We start from the raw sequence: 21,701 nt of genomic DNA on the forward strand, positions 1-21,701 counted from the left end.
ATGGCAAACCACCCCACTGTCTCTGTGGAAAAAAAACCCCAATGGGGTCATGAAGGGTCAGACATGACCTGAAAAGTGACAGAACAACAACAATCTAACAGCATAACATATATATATATATATATATATATATATATATATATATATATAATATAGACCCAAAGGAAGATCACCAACATGTTCCTCTTTGTAGGGTCTTTGGAAGAACTCGGACCAGAGTACCACAGAATGAGACAGGCCATGGCACCAGTGGAAGGACACTCCACACTGATGAGGTCAGTGACCCCCTCTAAGTACTGAAGGAGGGTATATCAATTTGTGACACTCAATATATAGTATCTCAATAGAGATATGGGGACTGAACCCACAATTTCATTGATAGAGAGAATTCCCTCATGAGGAAACTCCCTCTACTCACGCAGGTCAGCACCTCCTCAGCAATATGCAGTCATAGAGAGTTTCCTGGAACATTGAGGGATTAAGAGCTTTATCACAAGGAAGCCTTCAGTCTGGATCGAAGAGTGTTAACATGATGGTGGTAGAAAGAAAAGAGGCATCAACAAGTCATATTTAAAGCCAAAAAAATTAAAGTGCTTCATTTTTTCAAGTTATCAATAAACAAAATGACAAGTCTAGTACAAATATCTCTTTGCAAAAGCCATAGCTTCCAACCCGGGTTTTGAAAGTTGCTGACACGGGGGTGTGAGCTGTCCTCAAGAATGCCCTTAGCAAGCTACCATGGATATAAAGCTGGAAAGGTCCTTAGGGATCATCAAGTCCAACTGCCCTGTTTTATATAGAGGAAAACTGAGGCAGGGAGTGGTAAGTGCCTTATACACATTTATACAGTGAGTCAGGAGGCAGAACAGAGGCTAGAACTCTGCCCCCCAAATCCCAGAGGCCAGCGCTGCTCCCTCTTATTTTTTTGGTGCTATCTGGTAAATAAAGAAAGACAAAGGTAAGTTCGCTCCTTTCTTCAAAATTGTTCATTGATTCCCTACTGCCTCCCACTCAATAGGTACAAGGTAAAAAGGGCAAATTTAGTATTGAAGGAAAGAAAGTCTTCCTTTAAAATTGCCTTTCTTCAAATCCCTAGTGGTTAGCACAGGACAGCTCATTGAGGACTTCCTAAGAAGTCTCCCAAGATTGCCTTGGAAGGTAGTGATTTTCCCATCACTGGGAGCAGCCAAGGGAGGCCTCATGACCCCTTGTTGGAGATACAGTAGGGGGACCCTTATTCAGTACAGGTTGAACCAGATGCTGCTAAAGTCCCTTCCAGCTCAGAGAATTGGCAAGTGTGCTTGGGGAGACCAAATGTTTGGAGAATCGGGCAGTTTCTGGGCCAGGGGCACAGGTGGGGGGGGGGTTCAAAACGAGGAAGCAGAGAATTGCCCCAGGCTAAACTTACCATTTTCTGGCTGGTCCTTGATGTCGGCTTCACTTGGCTGGCTGGGACTTTCAGATTGACTCGAGTCTGAAAAACAGAAAAAGACAGCCAAAAATTACAGGGTCTGCCGTGGAGCGTGGATCACGGGTGTCAGACTTCCTCAAAAAAGGTTGGGAGTACAAACCAGGACGAGAATGTAAGAGGAGGCCCTGATAACAATAATAATAATAAAAAGAGGGCCCAGTGCCTTTGGAAGAGAAATGGGAACCTTGCTTCCTTCCCTCCCTCTGTGGGGTCTTTGAGGGGTCCGAGAAGGTGCCCGGGCACAACTTGGAAACTTTCAAGTGTCCCACCCTTCTCAACTGCCTTCATTCAGTATTTTATATGCTGGAGTCTGGGTAAGACTTCATCCTTCATGACACCCATCTGAGGCTTGATTCACAGCATAATAAAATGTCAAAACATATTTTGAAGCTGGTATATAAAAGCAATCAAACAACAGTAACAAGTTCTGGTGGGGTTTTTAACAAATCTGCTTTAAGGCTGTATGAATCCAGACTAACGCTGAGCGGAGTACATCCTGTCAGAACCAATGGCGTGAAACAAGGGGCTAACTCACAGGGGCCTTTCTGAATAATCATTTATCCTAGTTTTATAGGTTACAGTTCTCTTCTATTAGAATGCTTGGTAAAGTCTGTGAGGGGAGGGGTGAGAGGTACAGAGAAGGAAACCTCAGACCTTTTGGCCCCAACTGCACTTTTTGCAACTCATTCATTAGACCTGAATTTATTCTTCCTAAAAAAAAAAAAAAACACCACCACCAACAAAAATATTTGGGTTTCTATGTATAGAGTGACTACAATAACATATATAAAAATAACTTCTCTGAGTCTCAGTTTCCCCATCTGTAACACGAGGGGGTGAACTAAACAATCCCTAAGGGTTCTTCTAACTAAAGATCGATGAGCCTATGATCCTCTTCTGTAAGGGACTATGGGATTGAAAGGTTTAATGAATCCAGCACTAGACTCAATGTAACAGAGGAGGGTTTAATTGGGGGTCTGGGGGCAAAAAAGGGGAGAAGAGAAAAAAATTACCTTGATGTCAAAAGCCAAAAAAAAAATCCTTAAAACTTTAAACATAATAGAACTTTTTCAATTCAACATTTCAGTAGCATTGAGACATGTGAGTTGTAGGGATGAAATGAGAAAATATTTGTAAAGCACGCAGCATAGTATCTAGCACACAATAGGCACTACAAAAATTTTAGTTATTATTATTGTTGTTGTTGTTGTTATTATTAATTATCCCAAACCAGAAAATATCTTGATACAACTAATCTAATTTTGAATTTCATTGTTTTAAAAACAAGTCAATTTCCAAAGACCAAAACAAAGCCTTTGCATTGGGAGGCATTCCTAAGTGATTACGCTTATTTGGGAGGGGAGACACCTGAGGAAAGGTGGGTTCTGCCTTCCAGCTTCGGTTGAGAACGAAAGCAATTCACAGAAATATCCCCAAAGACCAACATTTGTGGACAACCTCTATCCCAACTTAACCTTGACTTCCCAAGGTTTAGAATCTGCGTGTCTGAAATCTGACCACATTTCTGCAAGAAGTCAGTGCAAGATCAAAAGGTCATGACCCTTCTCCGTGATTAAATGGAAAATCTTACATCTATTGCAGGAGAATTATTACACCTTCCTTCTTTTTCTTTGAGGTATTAATAACCCAGAAAGAATCAGCACTACTAGTGACCTTGGGTCAAGCAATGCTAATTTATTGCTTTAGAAAAGCTCCCTCCTTTTAAGCAAATGAGAATTTTAATTATAGTTAAGTACTATAAAGAAAATGCCTATTTAAAATATTCAGATTTTTAAAAATATCTATAACCAGGTGACTATATAGATTGGCTACCCAGAAAATGCCTTAGAGAATGATTCTATATCCATGAAAAGGTCCAAGGAACAGGAGGGGAGAAAATTGAAATGGGGATTTAATCCTGGCAAAGACATACTTTTAATCATCTGGCAACAGCTTCTGAAGCACAAATAAAAATAAAGGCTCTAAATGTAAAAAAACAAAAAACAAAAAAAACCTTTAAAAATAAATCACTTACAATTACTTATCAAAAAGAACAGAAAGTCTTCACCAAACATTGGAGAAGTGAGGGAAGTGATATCAAAAGCATTTATACAGGAATCATATTTTAAATATCAATTACAGATAGCAGGCTGCTGGGGAGATGAAAATCATTGTTCGTACAGTTAATTGTGTACTTTGGTCATCATGAGTGATCAATCAATCTCCCCCAAATAATAACAACGTATTTCAGTGGATGGACAAAACATTCCTTATTTCTGTCTTAGAAAGGGTTATTTAAACTGTTGGCACCTGTAACTAAGCTAAAAGGAAAAGATAATATAGTTCTCTTTTTTTCCCAGAAAGAGAAGGTTGCTCCTGCCCCCTGCCAACCTCTATCATGTCACCAGAGGCGAACATCGTGTTTCATCCATAGGACTATTTTTCTTTAGAAATATGACTCTTCCAACTATGATGACTCCAGGTTTCTGTAGAGAAGCTGAGCCAGGATTCTAGTTCCTAACACTAAGCATTGTGTCTTTACTTTTCACCAACTCTCCACAAGTAGAATTTTTTTTTGAAAATACAATTTTTTTTGGTCTCAGTGGGTTTATAGTGGGGTGTGTAGGTTTTCTGAAGGATCTACCAACCAAAATTTTAAAAAGTAGAGATGCTAGTGAATCCAAACACACACACACACACACTCACAAACACACAGACACACACATAGACCAAACGGTTCAGAATCTGAAAGTGGCTTTCTTTGTTCTTCTGTGCTCAAACTTTTGATTTGCTTTTCTTTTCTACCTCTGCAAAAATGAAATAGGGATGTGGGACACAGAACCACAATGAAAAGTAGCTGGCTATGTTTAGGGAACAGTTTAAACACACACACACACACACACAGAAACTCTTCCAACTAAACAGTAAAGAGATATGGGAAAATTGGTATGCAAGGTGACCAAGCTTATTTATGAAAGGCTCAGCAATAAACACCAAAGAAGGCATCTCACTAGCCGTGTTCATAAATGGAATTTTATTTCTCAAGTTGCATTCGAAAGCTGCAGTTACTGTCATCTGGGAGTGACCTACCTATTAAAATGGACTGTCCATCCCTGGCAACTTTAGGGTATCATGGAGTTTAAGTGGCCTGAAGGATTTGGTCCCTTCTGTCCCGCTCACTCATTTTCCTGGCATATCTGATTTCAAAAGAACCTTTCAGTTCTATGGACACTCCACACTTGGGCGTTCCTGAGAGAGAGGCTGCCTCTGATATTCCAAGGGGTCACTAATGCTTCTGAGTGTGTAGCTGAACAGGTGACTAGCCAGAGGTATAAATTAATTTCTCTCCATACATAATTTATACAAATGAAAGATCTCCTTCTTAAGTGTTTGCATTCAATCAATAATATCACTCTGGGCGCAGTGAAGGTTAACAATTCATTTGCTCCTTTATTCTCTATAGTTGATGGAAACTTTTCATAACTGAAAAGTACATCTCATAATTGACTAGTCTTTTTTTGTTGCTTTGCTTCATAATATTACCTTCTGAATTTTACCCCCTATAATAATGAAAAAATATTCAAAGTGAATTGTAATTGGGAGTCCCTCTTGAATCCAGAGGCTAGCAGCAGCAGCAGCCATGAGTTGCCCTGTTGCCTTAGGCTAGTTTTGGTTGAAAGCCAAAGATTTTGTATATTATGATAAAGCGAATGTTATTAAGAAGTATATTTAAATGATTTCAGATAGAGTTGAAAACCTTATTGTGAGGAAGTGCATTAGAGTTATCAATTTTTCTTTTTCATCTGGGGATCAGCTTTTTGTTTAAGGAAGCTTAGACTTCAACATAACCTTGAACAGGAATGTTTCTTTTGGTTTTTAAAAAATGTATGAGCAGAAATTTCAACCTAAAATAGACAAGGTTAGCATATAGGAGGCTGGGATCAGACCGCTTAATTGAACTAGCATCCATCTATCTCGGCAATTTTATGGCGCCTACGGCTACGTTGCCAGAGTGCTCAGACAAAGATATTTCACTATCGACAAAATCACTGGGGAAAGGAATAAAAGAAATACTAATGCGTCAAGTAGCAGCCTTTGCTTCCATAAGCTGGTTCTTTGTGTGAGCATCAAAAACTCCTAACTTAATTCCTGACTCATACCGATGACCGTGTATTTCCTGGGCTCTCAATTCTGCCTTCCCTAAACCCCAGTTCCTCTCTGAGGACTCCAAGTGAAGCCCTTGACTTTGTGGCGATGGTTGAAGTAAGTGATTTGGTGGGACTGATCTATTCAAAATGGAGACTTTCTATTATATGTTTAATGTTCCTCAATACAAAGCAAACAGAGAAAGGCTACATGCCTTTTACCTACTGGGCCAACTTTCTAAAATTCACTAACAATACATGAATAAAAATGTTTCAGCTACTTTCAAAGGGGGAGTGGGTCTTTAAAAGATATCACTCTGCTCCAGACCTTCACTGAAGTTGTATCTCAATACTTTAGTGTGGCCTGAAAATGATCCTGTGCAGTGAGAGACGACATCCCTGGAGGGTAAGCTCTGGCAGGGATAAATGCTTCAAGCCGGAATCTAGCCTATAGAAGTTTAGACAGATCACAACAGAAGGGAGGTGATGAGGATGACGGTGGTGGTTGTGGTGATGATAAAGATGAAGATGATAATTTTGCCCATAGCAATGAAATTTGATAAGAGCAAGCATGAAAGGTGTGTAGGAAAAATCTTTGTATTTAGAATCTGAATACCAGGTTCTCAAGCCCTGCTCATGCCACATAGCATCTGTTTGCCCTTAGGCAAATTCCTTACATCTTTCTTGGCCTCAGTTTCCATCCCTGTAAAATGAAGAAGTTGGACTCAGTATCTGTTAATTCCCCCCTTCTAGCTATAAAATCCTCTCATCCTAAAAACATACTTAAGCTCCTGAATGAAGTCTGTGTTGCTGGAGAAAGTAGTAGTCACACCACAATGAAATCATGAATATTCTTAGAATATTCTAGGACATTCACAATATTCTAAGTATATGCCCTAAGAACACAGGTACATATTCTATAGAAACCATCACCAGGGATCTGTGTCTGCTTTATTATTCCAGGAGCTAAGTGCATTTTAAGGCTAATCCACTCAGAAGGAGAATAGAGAATGGAGAATGAAGAGAAAACCATGTAGTATTAGTCAATATTACTGATCTGCACCTGGGAGGTGCCCCTAACAGAGCAGATACTAGGACCCAGAGAGAGCCCAGTGCCAACATATCAGGTGATGGAGGGGTCTTTGCATGGCCACTGTGGACTATGGGGAAGGAAAGAACAGCAGACTAGTAAGTAATCAAAAGACCTAGGTTTGGGTCCTACATCTGCTGTTAACTAGCTGTGTAATCTGGAACAAGACTTAAATAGTTCTAAACCCCAGTTTCATCATCTGTAAAATAGAGGTACAAAGAGGAGGGACCAAATCCTTGTAATAGAGAAGTAATAATAGCTACTCTGTCTACCTCACAGGAATGTCTGGAGGGTCTTCTGCATAGTAAGAGGCTTATAGATGGCAGAGCATTCCTATACATATATGTGCAATTTTTATATACACAAATGTACATATATTTAAGTGTAATAGCTTTATAAATATATATACACATATATTTCATAAGTATATGAGATATATTCCCAAAATATAGAAAATGTATTCAACATGTAATATATGTCTGTATATATACATGAATACATACACATATACATACACACAAATCTATGATATGATGAACCAAACCCTTCTGAAAGATTTCCAGTAAGGCAGAGGCAAAAGTCACACTGGATGGGCCAGTGGTCACAGGCTTGCAATCTGCATCGCTGGAGGGAACACCCACATTAATACAATCTCCGATACATCAAAATATCAGAGAATAGAAATATGATAAACAACAATAAAATTAACTCTTTAAAAAATCAGACCTGTAATTTCGTTTATATAAGCAGTTCATGGAGAGGAGATTCCCTTTCCATATGCTGATTAGTTCCTGCTAGAATAGTACAATTTACAGGCTCAGAGAGTTGTGGGGGGCACTGAGGGTTACCAGGGTCATCCAGCTAGTATGTGTGAGGAGTAACACTTGGACCCAGCCTTTCCTGACTCTAAGACTATCCCTTCATCCACTGGTAACATATTATGACTGAACAAAAATTGTAGAGTGAGGAAGAGGCCAGTGTTCCTTGACTCTACAGGATGCCACAAACATCCATGAACAGATATTCAAGTTTGTCGATAAGGAAGACATTTGAAATTGAGGGTAAGAATAACCCTCTTCTACCTGCAAGCCATGCCTTCGACAAAGCAAATAGACAAAGACTGTACTGATTCTATATCATTATAGGGGGAGGCACAGGGGCAGGTAGGAGGGGAAATGAACCATGAAAATAGGTATTTTCCACTCCTGATAGCTGATGGTTTCAGGTACATCATTCATTTGTCAGGGCTTCAGCTCCCTCATAACACGATGCTTATAGAAAAGCTAGATTTATTGTCATCACTTCAACCTCAACTTATATAACACCATGGGTGTGCATGCTATGCTCTTGAGTACCACACGTGACTATTATTTACCACCCCCATTTTACAGATGAAGAAACTGAAGTTCAGAGAGATCAATTTATTTGTCTATGAATATATACACTCTCAAATGTTAGCAAGAATAATTTTTCAAAAAAGAAACTGTATATTCAAAGATTTTCCAAGCAGTATTATTTGTCACTGATTTAGGAAAGAAGGAAGGAAGGAAGGAAGGAAGGAAGGAAGGAAGGAAAGAACAAACTAAAATGTCCAACAATAGGGAGGTTGCTGAATAAATTGTTGCATGTTTATTCAATGGAATGTCATAACGCAATTAAGGTCAATAAGTAAGAAAAATAGAAGGCAATTTGGAAAGACTTTTATGCAATAATGCAAAGAGAAAAAAAAAACAGAACCAGAAGAATGTAGTACCTATTAACCATGACCACAGAAAAGAAGGAAAGGATAGAAAATTCTGTTAGAGGAAGGAGCATAAAAAAATAGTATTATAATATTTTCTGTGTGAAAATTAAATTAAATTACTAGTTGCTTTTAAAAAACTTAATTGTTTATACTAATGTTCAGTGTTTTTTTTTTTAATAAAACTGTATCCTGGACCGTGGTGGGTCATCCTGACTTAGGTCCCACCACTGGATTTCAATGACCCTGGAAGAGAGCAAGGCTCTTTGTGCAACTCTATCTCACTTAAATCCAAGTCACGAACGAGTCAAGACATTCCCCATGATATCACTGGTCATCTTTGAAAAGGAAGGATCAACAACAACACATAGGGAAGCTGAGATTTGAACTGCAGGTTCTAATCCATATTCCAACATTTAAAATGCTGTTCCACATTTAAAACGGATAAAAATCTTAAAGTGGAGAAACTACTGAGCATCCATGGGTAAGAGAAAGAAAAATGAGGTCTCTGAGGATCCAGCAGAGGTATTGGATTATTTACCTTGAAAAGGGGAAGAGGAAATAGGCAATGGAAAGGAAACATGGAATTTGGAGCCAGAGGGTGAGAGTTTGAATCTCTGCTGTTATTTATTAGTTGTGAGCCTCAGTTACCTCATCTACAGAATGAAGCGATATGACTCGATGATATCCAAGATCTTTCCTGGCTTCCACTACATCACTGTACAAACTATTTTTTCCCCAAAACCACATGTTCTTCTATGACAGTACTATAGAAAATGTAGTATGCCATCCATGTTAAGGTTCTTAAATACTAAAGAGATGAAAAAGGGTATTTTATAAAGTCTCTGTCCTTTAAGAGCTTCAAAAACAAGATATGCAGCTATCTTTTTTGTAGAACTTAAGTAGGTAGCTGCTACTTTAGACAGAGCTGAGTCACAGAATATATTAAGGTCTCTTCCAGGTCCACCATTTTAGATTTTGAGAAATGATGATGTTAGATCAGTGTTTTGAAGTTCAAGACTGATCTGTAGTGATCATCCTGTAGCATGATCTTGTTACTGCAGTATAGAAATTCAGAAATCTCTTAAATGATTAGAATGGCCCAATTATACTCAACAGCCAAATAATTAAATATTTGCAGAATTAAAAAAATCATAATACGACATGAAATTTGGGAATTGTTGCTATTTTTGTCTTAATGACTTAAGTGTTTAAAATGTTGTAAAATTCTTAAATCTCTTTCTAAAAGTCTCCAAAGTTTTATCTGTGCATACACACAGATCATATACATATACAGGTCATATACAAAGTCTAAACTTAGAATAGTGTAATCATGAACCAGCCAATTTCCATATTAGTCAGATAGTTTTGATGAAGAAAGAACAGAATGCAACATGATCACTAAATCGGCATCATTAAAAAGCAGCAATTATTAGCACTCGGAGTGTACGGGTAATATCTTTCTAAATCCAGTAAAAGAGCAAAACTCTGTTCTTCAAAAGATGTAGCATTAACCATTGGAATTTAACTAGGATCAAAGGAGGATCTGCACATCTTAAAAGCAATATATATATATATATCAGCTATTATTATTATCATTACTATTACTAACCATGATAATTTTTATATAGGTATGCCTCACTTTAAAAAAAATTCTTCAGAAAACCTAATTGACAAATGCTCTTAAATTATAAGGTGATTATTTTTGCTACAAAAGAATTCTTGGGTTAAGGAGAGGATTCATCTTTGAGTTCCTTCCAATTGGAACTCCCCTCAGTAATACATGTTAAATAAAAGCGGATGAATGCATTTTTTTGAGAGAAGGGGCACAGGTCCACTGCATCAAGTAAAATTAAACTGACTTCAAGTGTGAGTTACATTTGTAGACAAATAATCTTAAAACCTTAGCAACCATCGTCTACTTAGATTATAGTAAAGAAGAATTCCTCAGACGGTCCTTAGGTGTTTAATGCTGGGTGAGAGGAGGGTAGGAAAGGGGTGGCAAAGGAAAAGAAGGGAATCATAGGTTGGAAGTATGGAACATAACATCCTTGGCTGCCCACTCTCATCTGGATTCAGATGGAAAGAGGGGGCTATACCCATGTGGCCAGTGACTTGGAAGAGCTCCATCAGACCACCCAGAGAGTGGCCAGCTGCTGTTCAGGAGACACTCCTTCAACTCTCCTGTCTGACATTTGCAGGATAGTCTTCATCGTTACACAGCTCGAGTGACTGTTCTCTTTCTCAAAACTTTTTTTTTCCTTTTTGTGCAAATGCTTTTCTCATAAAGGAGTTGCAAAAATATTACTCTTGTAGAAATTTGGCTAGGCGAGCTTTTCTTTTTTCTTTCTTTCTTTTTTTTCCTTTTTTTTCTTTTTTTTTGGCATCCCCAGTTCAAGCCCCATCTGTTTAGTCGGGACTTTTTCTGATAAAACTGTTTAGGTTGGAGAGTGAGTCAATAGTTCTAGCACCTAGTCATAAATGTGTTGGGTTTGTTTTTGTTTGTTTGTTTTTACGAGAACAAAGGAAGGTTGAAGAATGAGCCACTTTTTTTTTTAGCAAGTTGTTCATAAAATAAACCAGCTTAACTATTGTCCTGATATCCCCAAGTGCCCTGGTTTTTGATGCTTGAAAAATCACAACGCTCTGATTTCAAAACCTCCAAAAAAGGGTTCAGTCTCACACAGCTGGGTCTCTCAGGGAGAAATACCTTCCAGTGAAGTTTAGAGGAAAGTCACTATGAAGGAGTGATGTTTGGTTAGGAGAGATTCCTTGTCGCCATCTTCCTTTTGTAAAACTAAGGACTTTGAAAAATGAAGAAAGTAACTGTGACTTTAATATACTGTCACCAAAGAGAGCATCAGAGAGGCAGTGGACAACAGATGTAGAAAGACACTGTCAAATGTGGCCAGTGGGCTGATTTTTTTTTTTTTTGTCCCACTGTACTGTGTTGTAAGGAAGGGTGGAGTCATTTGGAAATGATAGCAGTATAAAAAGAGGAACACCAAAAGATTATTATATATATAAATGTACATATACACACACACACTACATATCTATATCTGTGTGTATGTATGTGTAAAGTATCTTTAGACCAAGAATTATAAACCTGGAGTCCCTGAAGTTGCTGGGTTTTTTAAATGACAACTGTATTTCAATATAATTGACTTTCTTTGTAATTCTTTTATTTTATGCATTTAAAAACATGTTCTGACTAGGGATTCATAGGATTAACCAGAATTCCAAAGAAGCCAATAATACAAAAAAAAAAAAGGTAAGAACCTTTAAATATGTGTGTGAATAAACATATTCTCTTTTCTGACATGAGTCTCTGATTGAAATAGAGTGAAACACTCAGATAAGGGTTTGAGAGAGGAAGGAGACTGTTTATCCCTATTTTAAAAATAACCAACACTGAGGTGACATGGGAGAGCTGGACTGAGTTGAAACCAAAAGCTTCGGCTCCATGAGGCTGTACCATCCCAATAGAGGCCTATCTGTGGGAGATCAGCCTCCAAATAAAAAATTACTTAATACCCCAGGAACCTCTTATTATTTTTCCCACACAAAATCAAATGTAAAATTTGGATTCTGATAAGAAAGGCAGCTTAGTATAGTGATTACATGTAGTTTTCTATATATTTGTAACGTGGAAAAGTTCATTTCTCTTTGGGGCTTTCCGGTTCGTAAAAGCAGTCCATTAATGAGTCAATAGGCAATTAATACAGAAAGAGTCAGGGAAACAGGAGGTATTCTAATTAATTTTTTCACATGTCTAGAAGTCTGGGAGAATCTATTTCCTTTTTTTATTACAATTTTTTTTTTGAGAATTTCTTTTTAAATAAAAAGCAAATGCCTACATTAAAGGTAAATAGGTCTCCAGGTTAAGTGTGGACTTTCCCAGTGTCCCTACTGGTGTTTTATATTTAATGCTAGTTTGCATAACTCTGCTCATCCAGACAAATTTTCTTTCTTTCTTTCTTTTTTTCTTTTTAAATGGGTCCGAAGCTTATGGCCAATATGGTGCAACTCTTCAAAACACAAATAGAGATTCTGGTGTAAAATCCCAGCAATGAAGGTCTCTGTGTGTGTGTGTGTGTGTATGTGTGTGTTTTAATTTGTTTTGTTTCGTTTTAAGAAGAAGGTTCTTAATTCCCCAATACTGGGAAAGAGATTATCACTGATAATGGAAATGGAAATCACAGCTCGCCGTTGTTTATTCCAGACAGACACTTGTGTGTTAAGTCTGTTTATCAGGCAACACTTTGTCTAAGCCAGGAAGTAGTCATCCTTTGTAACAAGATGTATGCAAATGATTTTCCCATCAGCCTCTGCAACAAAACTGTGGCACACACAAAAAAAATCCTTGTTACTTGACCACTAAGAAGCTACCTCAAAAGTAGCCCAGCCACTGAGCACAGCCAGCCAGGGCTATGCTGCTGAGTTTCAATGAGATCCAAACATGTGCTCACAGTCTGTTGCTTTTTATTCCAAGCCGACTTTGTGCATTACATCTGCTTTTCAGGCAATACTTTGTCTAAATCAGACGGGGCTTTATAACCTGAGTAGAAATAAGAGGCCCTTGGAATAACCTATGTGAGGAAAACTCCAGCCAAGGCGGTTTGGGGATGGGGGATGGGGGGGTGGGACTTCTCTAAGCCTTAGACCAACTTTTCAAAATCCGTGCAGAATCACAAGCCAAGGGGACTTCAGCCTTCTGTTTAAAAGCAATCAATTTCTGCTCCTTGTCAGTTTCAACACTGACATTCTAGAATCCTGGGACAAAGATTGGTATTTCTGCCCATCCAGCGGATGGATACATAGATGTTTGTTAAAAGCACTTTCCCTTTTGGATTCCTAGTTACTAAATAAAATTCAGGAAGCTTGATCAACGAAACAGTTATTGGAAATAGTCGAAGTTACATCTATTAGATGGCCAATGTCAGATGCCTCCATTTATTCCCAGTAGGCTTTACTGGGTGATTTAAAACAAACAAACAAAACAAAAAACTTATAATGGACTACTTTCTTCCCCTGTAAACATGAATGCACTTAGCTACATTTTTTTCTTTCTCTTTAAAAAATTTTTTTTCCAAAGGGCTTGAAAATCCTCCGCAAAGGAATCCTATTGGTTCAGCCCCTGTCTTCCTAGACAAAATAAACACTTTAGGACTTTCCTTGTTTGTATTCTCCTCAGTGGTGGTGTATGCATCAGCAGCTAAAAACAAAGAAACTTTTTAGCAGCTCAGACAAAATGCAGAAGCTTTCCCAAACAACTGAAGCAAAGGGGTGGGGGGAGAGTTGGGAGGAGGCGACTGGGGGTGGGGAAGCATTCAGAAAGTCTGACAGTCCATTCAATATAGGGATGATGGCTAAAATGCATCCAGGGTCCCCTTGCTAATTAAATATGCATTGGCACAGTTCTGATCGATGCGAGCCACGGATCAGATGACACACCTGCAAAATCTTGAGCCCCAAGCTCCCAGGGAAAAAAAAAAAAAAGGAAAATGCGGCCTTGTCTCCTTATCTTTTGTTTTCAAAGGCTCTCCATTTCTGTGCTTAGATATCTAATTTAATTCTCTCACCCCTCAGCAAACTGGATTAGGGAAGTCAATACAGCCTTTGTGCATCCCAGAAACACACAGCTTTCCTTTGATTCAATTTAGCCGTGACCTTTAGACAAAGATAATGACGACGGGCTCCAAGAAAGGGGAAGGCCTTAAGGAAGAAGACCCCCAGAAAGAGGGCTCCCCAGGGGGACCACGGGATGAGACAGCAAGGTGGCATGCAAAGAGAGAACTGCTTGCCTGCCGCTAAAGGTGGATGGAGGAAAAGGAATTGGTGGGAAGGTGGAGAAAGGCATTTTACCCAATGATGTCTAATTCTTAAAAAAAAAAAAATCAATTGGGACAAGCCTTCTTTTGGAAAGGTGGGAGACTAAGGTTGTGCCACGGTGCGTACTTCATCATACCTGATAACGATGGCTGCTGGTTTTGCTTAACTGTTTTTCTTTGTTACAAGAGGGAGGGGGAAGAGGTGCTTTCTTGGAGGGGTTAGTTCCCTAAATGGCTGTGATATAAAAACAAACAAAAGACAGTAAAAAACCAGAACCAAACTAAATGAATGAATAAAATGGGCCAGTCTATGCCTAAGACATTTTTATAATGCAACCTTAAGCACTGAGGCAAATGATCACCAGAAAGCCTATAGAGAAATGTGTGGCACTTTTCAACAGAAGGAGGAATGGCAGAAAGGATGACGGCAAAGAAATCTATTCTAAGAAAGGAAGGGAGACCAACCCGGTACATAGCAAGAGGGTGGAAAAACTGATGAGCAGACACCTGCTCCACAATACCAAGAGAATTCAAAGACACAATGAGTGGCCTTCCTCTGGAGAACTTATGAGAGGGCCTGGTTGGTGGCCACACGAGATGGGAGGCGCCATGGGATGCTGTCTGAATTCTTGTGATTCCTGGAAGATTTGCATTAAACCACTGATAAGCGGTTCTTTGCTTGGGAACAGTCACAACAGTGAGATCACAGGTCCTTTAGAGAACTAGAATATACCAAAATAGAGAAGAGCAGTAGAGGGTACCTTAACGGCAAAGATCAATAGCATGCTAGTTATTAACCTGAAATACAAAGCGATAAAGGGGCAGATGGAGTGTCTGAGGTTCTAGGTTCAAAGCTGGGAGGACAACCTTTAATAGAAATTGGGCCCCTCTGCCGTGTCTCTCTCCTCCCCAAAGCTTTAGGAATTTATCTTCCTGAAGTAAAGGTTGGACTGTGTCGGTCTCTTGGTCAAGAAACTCCCATGGCTCGCAGGATCCCAGATCATAGATTTAGAGATGAAATGGAACTTGGAAGTCATCTAGTTCAACCCTCTCCCTTCACAAAAAAAAACCTGAGGCTTGCGACTTGGGCAAGGTCACATAGAAAGCAGCAGAGATAGGATCTGAATGTGTGTCTTCTAATTCTAAATACCAGACTTTGTCAACTGGACCATATATCTATATAATATAATGTGTGTGTGTGTAAAATGCACATTTCACCTATAGCATGAATGGGCTTTCCGTGATGGAATCACCAATGATGGGAAAGCCGGAGAACCTGGGCCAGTCAGAATTCCATGCCTGTCACAGCACCTACCCCAGGAACCAAAGCACAGGCTTCTTGTGGTCATACCAGTATACCTATCATCTGGGCATTTTTCAGGAAAGTCAGTCTTGAATTAAAGTGGCGCTTTCTCAAGATGTACTGAATCTGATTTATTGCTAATTTTCATTTTGAAAATCATTTCATCCGGAGGCATCATGACTTAGCAGAAAGGGCCTGTATTGGGAGTCAGACCACCTGGGCCTAGTGATTCTGATTCTATGACTTTGTGCTTTGGGCATGAGCAACCTTGGGCCTCTCCTGGAGTCTATTTGTGCATCTGTCAAATGAGTAGGCTCGACTGGGTGATCCCTAAAATCCTCCCGGCTTTTAATCTATGATCTTCCCCACCTGACTTTGCATGACATTATCAATGCTCCCTTCTCTTTTTCACCAGGATTTTTTTGGGTGGGAAATGCAGAAGTGACTACATTAATATGAAGGGGCTCCCCATATGGAAACTCTCTTCTCTGATGGAGATTGAAGACTGGTATAGTTTTAATCTTAGAAAGCTGCCTGGGGAGGTGCCCTGAGAATTTGAACGGTTTGCTCAGAGTCAGAAAGCTGGTATGAGAAGGAAGTAAGATACACATTCAGGTCTTTTTAACAGCTCTACTCATAGTGCCCTACTTTATAGCTGAGAGGGAGAACAAATTAGACATCTTGGGTCATCCCATCTGTTTTAAGCTCTGCCTCTTAGAGAAAAGAACAATAATCTGTTAGTATGGAGTTAGTGATTAATTAGCAAATGCTCATTTCTGCTCTGAGTTTATTTGGAATAGAGCACCCCAAACTTTAGCCCCATGGCCAAGGTAACAAAAAATTGATTATTAATGATTTGAGGGAATTCCTCTAGTAAGATCCAGAAATCAGATACAAACAGGAGCTATATTCACATTCCCAGTGGAGGAAAGCTAAGTCAACGAGCAGTTATAAAGCACCTACTGTGTGCTTACTAGAGTAAGCCCTGAGAAGACAAAGAAAAGCAAAAACCCAGTCCCTGTCCTCACGGAGTTTACAATCTAATGAAGGAGAAAAGCAAATAACTAAGTACAAATAAACTACAGAAAGGATAAATTAGGGGTGGCTTCCAAAAGGAAGGCACTACACAGGCCACAAAGTGGAATTATCCAGGCTGACTGTCTTCACATAGAAATAATATTAATACGAGGTGATATTGTTGATCAAGGACTCAAAGCCTTGAGAACTTTAAACACTAAAGTTTAATTAGATATTTAAACAAAAAGAAATTACTCAAATGCACATTATACAGAATAAAGCTTTCTCATGTATATATTAATACATTTAATGTAATAGCAATTTTTAATAGGACATGGTTTACCATACGCAGTTCTCCTTCATAATTCCTACCTGCTTTGCAGAGTAAGCAATGGGATAGTAAAGCTTGTGAGCAGGGCTGTAGTGGGGTGCTTCAGTCAGGTATGGGTTGGACCAGCTGGCCCCTGCAGACCTTCTGCATTCTGAGATTCTAAGACTCATGAACAAGTCACTTAATCTCTTCAGGCCTCAGTTTCCTTATCTGTAATATGACGGGATTGACCAAATCATCTCTAAGATCTCTTCCATCTCTAAACCCTCTGTTTAATGTCATTTCAGCTAGGGGCAGCTAGGTGGTGCAATGGGTAGAGCACTGGGCTTGGAATCAGGGAGACTCATCTTCATGAGTTCCAATCTGGCCTCAAAACACTACCTGTGTGACTCTGAGCAAATCATTTCACCCTGTTTGCCTCAGTTTTCTCATCTGTAAAATGAGCTGGAGAAGGAAATGGCAAACCATTCCAGTATCTTTGCCAAGAAAACCCCAAATGGGGTCATGAAGAGTCATACTGAAATGACTGAACAACTAACTACCACCACAAATCACTTCAGGCTTCAGTTTCCTCACGGGTATAATGAGGGGGTGGAGAAATTCACATCTGAGACACTTTCCATTTTTAAATGGATCCTAAGACCCTCCTCATTGGGGCTACAGATTTTATAAAAGTTTCTGATAAAATTCTCTTCTGAAAAATAATAGAAATCCAAAAAATTATTTGGGGGAGATTTTAGAAGCTTTGGGGAAAGCAGAGTCCTTTAAAGACTCAAAATAAAAGAGTTTTCTGCCTTCATTTCTCCCTGTAGTCAGCTTAGGCTGTAGGGATCAACCTGCTGGTCTCTCTGTTCCAAGGAAGAGGAGATCAATGTTTTCCCACGTGACTGGGTGATCTGTTCAGCTCCTGTCTGCCGAGAGTGCCATAAATAATAACAGTGGGTGGGAGCACCAGAGTGGGTTCTAAGTGCCATCGGGGCAGAGCTGAGAACCGGCCAGAACCTAAGGTATGGACAAAGACAAATAAGCTGCTATGGGCAGGACTGGTGATCCTCTTTTTGGCAGCTTTTCCAAACTCCCAGGAGGCACAGAGTTTCCAAGGCCCCTTTCTCCCAAGGAGCTTCCTAACTCATCCGGCAACACTGGGGGTCTTTTTTTAAAAATGCACCATTAAATATCAAAGTGATATTGAATCAATATTGGCTCCAACTTATAAAAATAAAATATGAACTGAAATAAGAAATGGGCACCAAAAGCCAAACCCTTCTCATGTGTCTTTGAAATGATTGGCTTACAGTTTTCCCTTCATCAATCATTTTTCTCTGAATAACAGGGTTTATGAATTCTGGAATATTGGGATATGAGAACATGGTAAGAATTAAAAGCCAGGAAAACCATATGGTCTAGCCAGAGCTGGCTCCATACTTCTGGAAACAGAAATGAGCCAGTGTCATCGGGAGAAGCCCCAAATATCCAGACTCTGATTAATGTCTCTATCCTCAGTCTCCATTTTTAAAAGTTAAATTAACCCCATAGCAGGTAAATACATATTCACAGGATCACTGATTTAAAGCTGGAAGGGACCTCAGAGACTATCTGGTTCTAACCCCCGCCCCCCATATAAAGAAAGAACTGAGTTCCCCGGGGGGTTAAACGACGGGTCCTCGGACTCTGCCCCTGATACATACTGACTCTGAGACCCTGAAATGTCACTTAACTTCTGATCATCTGGGGAATTCTCGTAAGACTCTAAATTGAATAGATTTGGCACAATAATTTATACACACTGCCTCATTACAGTTGAGTTAGTTACTATAGGTATGGTTTATTTCCATTTTATAGATGAGCAAACCGAGGCTCTAACACTGGAAGAACTCAAAGGTCGCCTAGTTCAACCTCTTCATCTTATACCTGAGAGAAAGGGTGAGTCTTCTAACGTCACAGAAGTGATAAGTGGCTGAGAGATTCAAAGTCAGGCCCTATAGCTCCAAGTGAAGCCCCTTTATCTCCTGCATCACACTGCTTTTCCATAATCACATAGTTTCCTCATAATCACACAGCTCACAAGAGTCCAAAGAAGGAAACTGAGCCCACTTTTTCCAATTTCACATCCAAAACTATTTCCAAAGACACACAAATAATTCTTTCGTGTTCATGTCACATGCAATTATTTAAATATGCGAAATCATTCCATTTGCTGGAGACCTTCTGTTTGGGTTAACAGTGCTTTCTCCTCAACATATACAATGCTAAGTGTTTTTAAATGAAGGAGAGTACAATATTTTAAAGCTCTTTTTCCATAGTGCTTAGCGGCAATGCTGCAGAATGTCAGAGTCACCCCTGGAAAGAACCGAGTAGCATCCATGGAGTTTTGGAGTGTTGTGAGAATAGGGAGTGGCCAACCCAGCGAGAACTCTCCAAGAGGCATTAATCCATACTAAAGCCACGCCCAAATCAGAGGCGCTCGCTTGGAGCAGGCAAAAATAAAGCCGGCTTCACTCACCAGGTGGGTTGACCTTCTAACCATGTTTGAAGTGGTTAATTAGATGTGATCATTTATTAGGAAGATCCGAGAGGACCCAGGAATAATTTGTCCTCTGGATTAGTTAAAATGGAGAACACCAGAATCCTAGGTCTGGGGATGGAAGGGACTTTAGGGAGTATTGAGCCCAATTCCCTCTTTTTTCCAGATGAGGCAACCGAGGCTCAGAGAAGTTGGGTGACTGACTTACCTAAGGTTACTCACCAAACAGTGCCAGAATTTGAACCCTCATCCTCAAACCCCAAATCTCCTCCTCTTCCCACCGTACCACCTGAGAAGGTACACTAAAATGCTTCTCATCAGAATACAAAGATTTTATATTTCAGAGGTGTAGGCACTGAGACAAACAGGAGAAAACCTGAGCCACCTCTATCATTGGAAACAATGAGGCAGCTCAAATAAAGGGTGTCCCCAAACTTTTAGCACAGTTTTAATACCCTCTGTGCCAAGACTTTGGGGACACTTCTATGAGCATGATTTAAAACAGATTTAAAGTTCTGGGAAATTTTCACACATCCATTCCATTGAGCATGAGAACCTTCCCACTTCAATCTCGTCTCATACCATCAGATCTTGGTGTCTGATTATTGATTTGCCAAGTTTTCTTTGTTTTCTTTCATCCTGTTTCCAGAATCGATCTCTATTCTCTTTGGGTCTCTCTCTTTCTCTGTCTCTCTGTCTCTGTCTCTGTCTCTCTCTTTGGAGGGGGAGCAAGAGAGGGAGGAGAAGGGAAAATTGAGCACCTTCGATCTCAGTAACTCAGTGGGGATGAGTAATATGCTTACTAATAATCCTAAAATTAAATTGTCTTCCACACAGTTCTTACTAATAGCTTCTGTAGGATTAGCCAGATGAACTCCCTCTCCTTAGGATGTGCTCCAGTCAGTTTTTTTTTTTCCTCCTGCATTTATTCTAATTAATGTCACTGAGATAATAATGGCCATTTATATAGTGCTATAAAGCCCTCTCACTTGAACTTCACAACAACCTTGTAAGGCAAGCACTTCAGCCATTATTACCCCCATTTCACAAATGGGGAAACTGAGGCTAAGAAAGTTTAAAGAATCTGCCCAGGGCCACACAACTAAGTATCTAGAGCAAATTTTGAAACCAGGTCTCTCTGATTTGAAGTCCAGCCCTCCATCTGCTGGAATATGCAGCCCTGCTCTCGTGCAGGTGTGTTTCTTTTTCCACAAATTCTCCTCATCAACCATGTCAGTGGGTGGCATGTTGTTGGATCTCTTCTTGAACTCACTCCTGACCTCCTTAAAAAAATGGATCACTTACTTCTCTAAAAAGGGTTTCTAAAAATCAGCCTTCCTCATGCTTAACAGTCAAGTTTCTTAACCGGAACAGACTGGGGGCTTGAAAACAAAGACAAAAATCTTCTTAAGAATCAGAGCTTTCTTTAAAAGTGGAATGGGGGATTCCAGGATGTCGTGTGTGCCTCCTCATTGGGAGTCTTCAAACAGAGGCTGGGAAACCACTTGTTGGTTGTGTAGTGAAAAGATTAGAGCTGGTGGCTACTGGAAAACCCTGTGATTATTGGGGTCCAGATGCAGTGTGTTTTCTGCTAAACCATACAAATATATAATGGGCTCTTCCCTTTCCTCCTTGCCTTGGGTTTGAGTTGAATGCTCCCATTGGCTAGAACTCTTTCTCAACTCTGCTTAGTGATCTGTGGGTTTGCTTTTCTTGTGTCAGGAGGTACTAGGTTCTCCCACACTTGAGATCTTTAAGAAAAATCTCCGGGGCAGCTAGGTGGCGCAGTGGATAAAGCACCGGCCCTGGATTCAGGAGGACCTAAGTTCAAATCTGGCCTCAGACACTTGACACTTACTAGTTGTGTGACCCTGGGCAAATCACTTAACCCTCATTGCCCTGCAAAAAAAATTAAAAGAAATAAAAGAAAAATCTCATTGGCCACCTCTCTGGTAGGATGGATAAGGGATTCTTGCTCAAGAGTTCACTGGACTAGGTGGCCTTTGGGGGTCCCTTTCCACTCTGACATTCGGGGATCTTTTTAGTTGAAGGTCATTGATTGGTCTACAAAAAGGTGAGCACCCACACTGCAAGCAGGGATTCATTCAGCACTTGAAAGTGGGACAGTTGTAGATACCATTCAGGACAACTTAGATATGATAAAGGGGAGGAAGAACACACCCCCTTCTGTCCCAGAATCCTCCACTCCCTTCCAAGTTCAGCTCAAACCTCACTCCCTAAATGA

The 21,701-nt window shown here is 39.8% G+C and overlaps 1 protein-coding gene across 9 annotated transcripts in view; it reads right to left on the reverse strand.

Annotated features, from left to right (window-relative positions):
* The window catches only part of NFIA (nuclear factor I A), a 708,739-nt gene that overhangs the window by 208,162 nt on the left and 478,876 nt on the right, over positions 1 to 21,701 (reverse strand). For all 9 annotated transcript variants that reach the window (XM_044005161.1, XM_044005162.1, XM_044005160.1 and 6 more), the window contains exon 3: positions 1,409 to 1,474. In XM_044005161.1, the coding sequence (XP_043861096.1) occupies positions 1,409 to 1,474 (66 nt within the window). The remainder of the gene's footprint in view (positions 1 to 1,408; positions 1,475 to 21,701) is intronic.

This window comes from Dromiciops gliroides, chromosome 4 (assembly GCF_019393635.1).
Source record: "Dromiciops gliroides isolate mDroGli1 chromosome 4, mDroGli1.pri, whole genome shotgun sequence".
In the NCBI taxonomy this organism is placed as follows: Eukaryota; Metazoa; Chordata; class Mammalia; order Microbiotheria; family Microbiotheriidae; genus Dromiciops; species Dromiciops gliroides.